At 40.6% G+C, this 8,699-nt stretch overlaps 1 protein-coding gene across 1 annotated transcript; it reads right to left on the minus strand.

Annotated features, from left to right (window-relative positions):
- Positions 1 to 765: 765 nt before the first annotated feature.
- Positions 766 to 2,398, minus strand: LOC143413079 (zona pellucida-like domain-containing protein 1). The gene is made up of 2 exons (XM_076875285.1): positions 2,387 to 2,398; positions 766 to 1,869 (listed from the first exon to the last, which is right to left on the minus strand). The coding sequence occupies exons 1-2, from the start codon at positions 2,396 to 2,398 to the stop codon at positions 766 to 768; spliced, it is 1,116 nt and encodes a 371-aa protein (XP_076731400.1).
- Between the last annotated feature and the right edge of the window lie 6,301 nt (positions 2,399 to 8,699).

Below are 8,699 nucleotides of genomic sequence, written 5' to 3' on the forward strand. Positions count from 1 at the left end.
CATAGGTAGGCAGCTTCCTCCTCTGACATATACACTGGCCTTATGGGGCATGACGTCAGTTTGAAAAACCAGTGAGTACTTTCACAAAGGAAAAGATATGGAGAGAAACCTTAGAGTTTGACATACTAAGATTCTAGTTTGATGAATACATTTCTTTGTTGTAATTTTGGGTTTAGTGTAATTTGTTCTCAAGCCTCTCTTACATCAGGATATCTTTATCTCAATTAGCTTTATTAACAATATAGTTAATTTGGTATTCTTGCTTTTATTTTTTTAATTATGTTTTACATATATTATCTCTTCCATCCTTTAGATATTGTGCAAACTACATTTCTTTCAAGCTAATATACAAGTTCATGGATTTTACAGGATATATTGTCATGTTACCTTTTTTGTATTTATGCATCTTGGACTCGTAACCCTGTCCTACAGGCACACTGATAACTTTATCTACAGATATGCACGAGGAACAATAAGTCCTAAAAAGCATGAGCCTTTGACCTATGCTTTGACACATCAATGTAAATATAAATAAATAGAGTATAGAGATTACAAAGTCAATGCTGGATTTTAGAGTCATTTTCAAAAATCAGTATCATCAATGCTGTAATGGTTAGTCTTAGACAGAAAGTTGACAAGTTGCTTTGCGAAAGACAAAAAGCTTTTTTTTAGGATACTCTGACTGCTTTAAAAGACTTCACACACATTCACAAATCTTACAAATATTTGAATTTGACATTTGATTGCTGTTTTCCCTACTATTTTTTAATGTTTCCTGAACCTTTTATAAAACACAGCTGCAATAATGAGAGCAATTAAGAAAGCAAAGGCAAGGACACCAACACCCACACCGAGCCCGACATCAGAATTATATTTTTCTACAACAATTGGCTGCTCTTTGGACTCAACATTTTCAGCTTTGGTAATGATCTTTGGAGAGATGATGGTGTAAGCCTTGGTTATGCCCACTTCAGAAGTATCAAGGGTGCTCCTCTTCATTCTTTGTGCACAGTGCTTGAATGTGCTGCAGGTGCTCCTTTCACATAGACGAATGACACAGTGGATGTAGTAGGTGGACACAGGCTCCTTCTCGTGTTCGATGAAGCGGAAGGCTGGGAACTTAAAGCGAGCTCTTTGGCTGTCTCCATTCTCAATCATGTTTGTGAACTGATCCTTAGAGCAGGAGACAAACAAGTTGAAGATGCTAGAGTTGGATGGCAGAGGGGAAATGGTGGCATAGCATCGGTCCAGCAGGACATTATACTGGCGTGTGAGGTTGGTGGCCTTGATCTCAACATACACATCGGTCCTCAGTTCAATTCCCCACTGTGGGATTACCAGTGGTTGGGTGTAGTTGGCATCACTAAACAGCTTCATGCTCAAGGTGCTGATGAAACTGCCATTGTTGTCCTTGACTATGATAGAGGTGGCTGACACATTAAGCTGGGTGTAGTTGATCATATATTCTAAGGGGTAGGAACAGGAATAGTAGTACATCAACTCAGTTTTGTAGGAAATTTTTCCTGTTGTGGGCTCAAAAGACTGGACCACACCACTGATGTTCATTGTCTCAATGCTGGAAAAGTCAGAGAATATACCTGTCCCAGGAGCGCTGGTGGTCCTGAATATGCTTCCACAGCCGTGGGTCATATTTAGTGGAAAGTGAAAACGAGCAACTGGTGGAGTCACAGATTGATCTAGGGTGGCTCGACAAAGTGGGTCCAACATGTGTTTAAGGATCAGGAGGGTCTCATTGTAGCCAGCGTAGATAACCGGGCAGATTTCAATTGCAAGCTCAATGGCTGAAGTGCCGCATTGCACTGCGATGTCATTGATCCGTGGCCATCGTGCCTCTTTTCCACACTCTGACTACTTGTCAGAGAAAGAAAAGGTAAAATAATCTTCATCATTCTTTTGCAGCCTTGTCTTCAACATGCTAAAAATCTCGACTTGTACATGAGCTGGAAAGCCTTCATAGTTTGCATGAAGTCAAAGTTATGTTTTCAAAGCTCTTTATACACAAGTATGTGCTTTGGGATTGGCCCAAAACAAGGTCAAACATTCATTTTCTTTGTAACAACTGCATTGTATGTAGCAGAAGAACTCCAATCTGGACTGTATCCTAAGGGCAGTAACTGAAGCACCTTACCTTCTTTAATGCAGAGGCAATGGGCTTGTTCTTTTGTTGATTATGTTTTTAAATATAAAATTCCATGTCCTCTTTTACAAAACCCCATTTCAGTAGGTAAACATGAGCTGAGTCACTGACCAGCAATTACAATGCTGTGACAGTTCTCCTACCTCATTTGAGTGCCACAAACAATAGTAATGACCTGGTTGAAATCCTGTGTGGGTTTCTTGACAACGTATTGACAGAAAAACTCACTTTAGAAGCCATTTTAAATGTAAATTAGAAGGCAATATCAATGACCATCATATGTGGGAAGGGAATCAGCCTGTTATGTTGTTATATTAATAGTCGGTAAAAAGGCAAGAAGAACAGTAGAACAACTGCAATCTAAAAAGTAGTCAGATAAATTAAATTTACATATACACAGCATACTATACCAGAATATGCAAATACAGTGGTCCCTCGTTTATCGCGAGAGTTACTAAAAATAACCCGCGATAAGCGAAATCTGCGAAGTAGCCAGCTGTAAAACCCCTCACTACACACTATACAGGCATGAACATTTATACACTTTTCTCTCTTGTTCAAACACTCTCAACGATCAAACCTTTGTAGAAAAATAAGTCCAGTATTATAAAATGAAACCAAAGATCAAACCTTGTTTTCAGGTCCAGAGAACAGAGAAGCTGTCAGAGAATTCAGCATTAATGAATCAATGGTATGGAGGTAGAGGAAGCAAGAAGAATGAGTTGAGTAAAGTTTGACTTATCTGACTGTTTTGTTTTGCTTAGTGCACCTTATAATCTGGTGTGCCTGATGGTCTGAACAATATGGTAACTTCTACCTTCCTTTAGCATGTCCAGAAGTCCAACTTTTTGTGCGATGGTTAGCATCTTCCTCTGCATTTTGGGTGCTGCCGCAGGTGCCTTTGACGGTGCAAAATGTTTCATCGACGTTGTGTTTGTTGGGGAGAAAACTTACAAACCTACAGTACAGCACTTCAAAGTCACACTAAGACACTAGTCTTCATCAAGCTAGCGATCGCAGATTTATGTAAATTTGAATCTGAACGCATTCTGTACTGTACGGCACGAGACTGATTGACAATGCTCTACAGCCGATCAGGACACAGAACACAATGCGCTGTAGAGAAAAAAAAAAGAAGCATGCAAAATTGCACAAAAAAATCCGCGAAACAGCAAGGCCGCGGAAGGTGAACCGCATTATAGCGAGAGACCACTGTATATAAAACCAGAGGGGCCGATGGCGCAATATGGCAGCCTGGCTTCTGTATTTCTGCCCAAATCCTTACATTCTTCTTTCCTCCTGGCAGACACAAGTTAAACCAATAAAAATAAAATGCAGTAGCCTATTCAGACAATCATTTAAACTTCATATTACACTGAAAATAAAACAAAGAAAATAATAAAAATGTCCAATTTGAGAAGTTTATTTATTTATTTTTTTTTAACATATATTCCAAAAACGTTTAAAAAATGATTTAATAAAGAAATTTAACCATGTATGCGGTGCAAGAAGGTTCGCCATGAAAGCTCCTAGCTCAAACCCCACCCGGGTTTTCCTGTGTGGAGTTCGCATTTTCTCTCTGTATGTGTGTGAATTTCCAGGTGATTCTAAATCAGCCATGAATGTCAAATAGAAAAGCACTATATAAATGTGAGTGCTCTACATTATTAGTTATTTCTGTTTTGCACACTCACTCACACAAACACACACACCTTCTGTCAGTCTCATTAGATCTCCTTGTTGTCCATTATTAAGTATATAGTGATGACATCAGGCAGGAAGTGAGAGGAAGGATGAAAAACAGACTCAGTCAAAGTCCTGCTGTGAATTTATCGGGGCACAGACATGGTGTTTGGGGGTTGATGGGGGTCGGGAGCGCGGTTAGGGAGGGTCACCTGCTCTGCTGCTCGCTCACCTCTGCCTTAGCAGCACCGTTAAAACCATGTGATTAATAGCCTGAGCCGCCAAATCAGCCAGAGGGTCTGTGGCATTGAAGAGTCGCAGAGGCGGAAACATGGAGAAAGACGGAGAAACGAGGTGGGAATTCTCTTTGGAGGAAAAATACAACCCCTGTCTCTCTTTTACTACGCAGGTCGTGACCAAACGACCCTGTGTTTTGATTGGACCTTACGGATTATTTTGTCTAGCGGCTAGCAGAAGCAAGGTGACGATAGTTTTTGAAACAGAGGAAGTGAAGTGAGATCAGCAAGAGTGTGCAAGTTCTTTAACTGTAGTTTGCATTTGTTTTCATATGTTCTTTTGCTCATTATTTATTACTCCTGCTAAATATGAAAGAATTTTTGTGATTTTTCTGTTAGCTTTTTATTTTTAATTTTATATTTTGAATGGATTGAAAAGATATTTTAACTTTTAAATAAAAAACTATAATCTGGAAAATGAAAAAGGCAAGCTGTGATCAAGGGTCAGGTCTTAACTGACAATGTGAGAGTTTTTAGTTTGATTTGACTTCGTATCTGAAACTCACGCAGGTTAGTCCTTAAAGAAAGTCAACACAACTTCCAAGTTTGTATCTCTGTGGCTTCGGTCTAACAAAAGCTTTATATTTTTTCCCACATTAGAAAAAAGAAAAATACAAGACGTGGAAACTTGGAGAAAGTAAAAAATAAACAGTTTGATATTTCAGGATACATGAGCTACCTAATGAAAGTTTACATTTACTAAAAAGGGGAATTTCTAGGAGAGGTTTGGTGAGCAGCACTAACTTCCTCACAGGAAGCTTTACTTTATTCACTCACGCACACACACAGGCTGTGGCTCTTCAAATGTAAAGCTGTGTACTAATTGAAAGCTCATCTGTTTTATACTTTCCTTGGCCATTTTCCTCCTCTGTTGGCTGACGGCTGCTCAGCAATTGTAGGCACTGACCTGGTTCACACCAGATGATATATCACCCTGTAAAGCGAGCCGCCGTAGAAGCTGACCCAACACCCAATTGTTATGTTAAGGAAATTAAATGTCACATATGAAATGCTGTCAGTGCTCAGAGGGACAACAAACTGTATGTTAAAGAGCACGACACTGGAAAATTATAAGAATTACATAAAAGGCTAAAGGAGACATGGTCATGATGGGCTCATTAAGAAATCCCCAGTGGAGGAAAAGGTGGCACGAACACAAATGTGAGCAAAAAACCTTTTGTGCTAAAAATCAAGGTTGTTTTTTCCCCCCTAAACTTGGGTGTGTCAGTGTTGGAGATGCTGTCCAGCAATGGAGACCACAACCTCCTAAGCACTACAACTGAGCTTTGTATAACTTGAAGGAGGAAAAAAAAGATAACAGTGACAATACACACCTTAGTGCTAATTTGAGACTTGACCCGTGAAACCAGAACTCTTTTTACTCCGAAGTCTTTTCAAAAAGAAATGATTGCTCTGCAGTGCTAGTAGTGTTAGTGCATGAAAACGGGGACATCACAGAAGAGCAAATCTAAAAACTCTGAGGGACAATTGTATGATCTGTGTGATTAATATTTACTGTTTACCATTTGTGTGTCCTTTAAGGTCTGTTTGAATAGGTTTAGTGACAAATCTCTACTGGGATGACAAATCACTAATGGGATTTGTCACTTATGTGATGCAAAAGTCTTCTTTGTATGGTACCAATGCTGTCTTCTAGGAAAATTAAATATACTTGTTGAGCAGTTTGCATTTTCTGAATGACTACAGTGCCATTGAAGAACTACATGCTTGGCGAGATATGGTTCGGGTAAATGAAGGACATGCAGAGCACTTTGCCAGTATTTATATACAGACTCCCATCTGTGGTTTAAGCAAGAGAAACATGTAAGGTTTCCTGAACTTTTCTAACGTCGTAAAGCAAAAATAAACTAGAGGCAGAAACTCAGAGATTACGATAGATCAATAGATTGATAGATAGATCATGTTTGAGCCAGTGTTATACATCTAATCAGTAACAGCAGGTAACAAACCTACATGTATAAATTACACTTTCCCACACACGCAAAGTGTTTTGTTCAAGGCACACATCGTATAGCGCTGATTTACAAGACACTGAATATTTCCTTGATGCCTGCTGCTGCCTCACTCTTTCATGTCTTACACACTGTACACACACAAACGCGTGTACACACAGTGTGACTGTTGCTCTTTCATGTGTGGAAAAGGGCAACTGCAGGGGGCAGCTGTTAAGAACTGAAGCAGATATGTCCTTTTAGCCTGAGCAGTTGCTTTTCTGATACTTGGTCTCACACACAGACGCATAAAAATATGCATACCCATACATACATGCATGCATGCATGCATGCATTCCCGTACAGTTATAAAGTGTCATTGAATTTGACATAGTGTTGACTGCCAGTTACACTGGGGAGCTTCTGGCTTGGTGGGAAGCAGGTTGAGCATGTTCACAGGTTTCATGAAGACCAAGCTGTTTATGGGCTTCAGTTATATTTCCTCTTCCCTCTCCCATTTTTTTCTGCTCCTCATCCTCCTCACTGTCACTTTATCCCTGCTTTTATTTCTCATCTTTTCTTTCCTCTTCTCTTCTGTCCTCCCTCCGCTCATATCCCTTCCTTTTCAGCCATGCCCTTTTTCTTTCCTTTCAGTCATCTTCATTTTTATTTTATTTTCCTTTGCTTTCCTTTGCTCCTTCCTTGCAGCCTTTCTTCTCATCTCACTTTCATTCTTTGGTGAAGTTTGCTGCCATCACCTGCTGAATCACCTCACCTCCCCCTCTAGTTTTGAGTTACACCAGATGTGGAACCTCGCTGTTTGGACGGCTGATTGATTTTCAGCCTCACCGCTGTCCAGCTGTTGCATTTGTGAGCTGCTGGCAATTTAGGTTTTCTTACTTAGCTCTGTTGTATTTAACCGTGCAGATCAGGTCTCTGAGATTTTTACCACCAACTAACACAGTGAAAATGAATGAAGGGCTAATCTCTATACACACCACTAATGAGATATATAGTGGTGTTGATACTGGGTGATTCCTTGAAACATACTGGGTAACATGCATGGGCAGCAGCAACAGCAGCAGGGGATAAACAGATTTATGAATCAACTTCAGCTCCTTGATTGGTTATAAAATGGGTTTTGTATGTAACTATAATGGGGGTGAATATGTGTGTGCAGGGTGCCCATTCTATACCCACTCCGATGCACTTGTGTTGATATGTATGCATACAGTATATGTGTGTTACTGGTGTGCTTATCCTTGCAAATAAGGGGCATCTGATTCAAGACTTCCTGTTTGATTCACTAGCTGTGGTTTAATGATTAAAAAACTCTTAAAAGCTTTAAAATTGTTGTCATTAGTTTCAATATTACGTTTTATATCATATCCTTCCCTTTTTTGCTCCCCATGTGAACTATTTATTGGAACGCACCCAAAGCCTACTCAAACTCGACTGGGCAATAGGTCTAATCCCACTACGAATGGAAACCAGAAATCTCTCTGTACCAAAAATTCTCAGCCCTTACCTACAGATTTGGCACATTTATATGCAGATATCTATTTATAGAGATTACAGGTTAAGGTTACATCAGTTTAAGGCCGGGGTAAGTGTAAAGCATTGAGTGTTGAGTGTCGAGCATGTAATTCTGGTGGTTAAGGTATGAGTTAGGAACAAGAAGATTTAACAAGGGTTCTCACAAGTATTGAAACACCAACACGTGCGTGCAAATAATATGTGCAGGAATTCGTGTCACTGTGTGTTTCCACAACTGTGGACGAGGAAGTGTGTGTGCTTTGTGTTCCAGACTTGCGCACACACACACACTCGCAGTCCCTGAGTGCGTGCATGTGTGCGTGAGCGTCAGTCTCCAGGGCTGGGCCATAACAGTGATGGATGGGCCGTGTGTGGAGGCTGTTATTATTTGTTATGTGAGCGGGTGTGTGTGACTGGGCTGAGTGGGCCATACACCTGCTGCGCGGCTCAGAGAGCCCCAGCTAGCTTGGAGAACAGCTGGACGCATTGATTTAGAAGTTCACTCTCCAGGCTGCAGGAACAAATCAAGCAACAGCTAATAAAACCGCTCTTTATGATGGCGGCTCCATTTGCCCTCCAAAACAACTGGCTACATCATGTGTTTTTCTAACGCCCGCCGCCACACAAAATTAAATCCCGGGCTAAGGTGTCGCTTCTGGATGCTGTGGAGCTTAAGGCTTAATGTCTGGCTTTAATGCAGCGAGAGTAATCAATGTTGCATGGTGTATGTGAGTTTGCATGTGCGTTCACTTGCATAAATGAAAACAGTGCTTGTGTGGGGTGAAAATATAGTTCTCTGCGTTTTTCTGTGTGAGCTGTTTGATGTTTGCTCAGACTTGTGTGTATGTGTGCATTCGTTTCAGGCATGTTTGTCTTTACACCTAGACGTTAATGCGATCAATACTTTTTACATCTCTGTCCAGGTGAAATAAGTGTTTGCTCAGTGCTAAACGCTGCAGCTGGCCGAATGAGGTTTGGACATGAGAGAGAGAGACAGTGTGTGTGTGTGTGTGTGTGTGTGTGTGTGTGTGTGTGTGTGTGTGTGTGTGTGTGTGTGTGACAGAGAGAGAGTGT

The sequence above is a fragment of the Maylandia zebra genome, linkage group LG16, assembly GCF_041146795.1.
Source record: "Maylandia zebra isolate NMK-2024a linkage group LG16, Mzebra_GT3a, whole genome shotgun sequence".
NCBI lineage: Eukaryota > Metazoa > Chordata > Actinopteri > Cichliformes > Cichlidae > Maylandia > Maylandia zebra.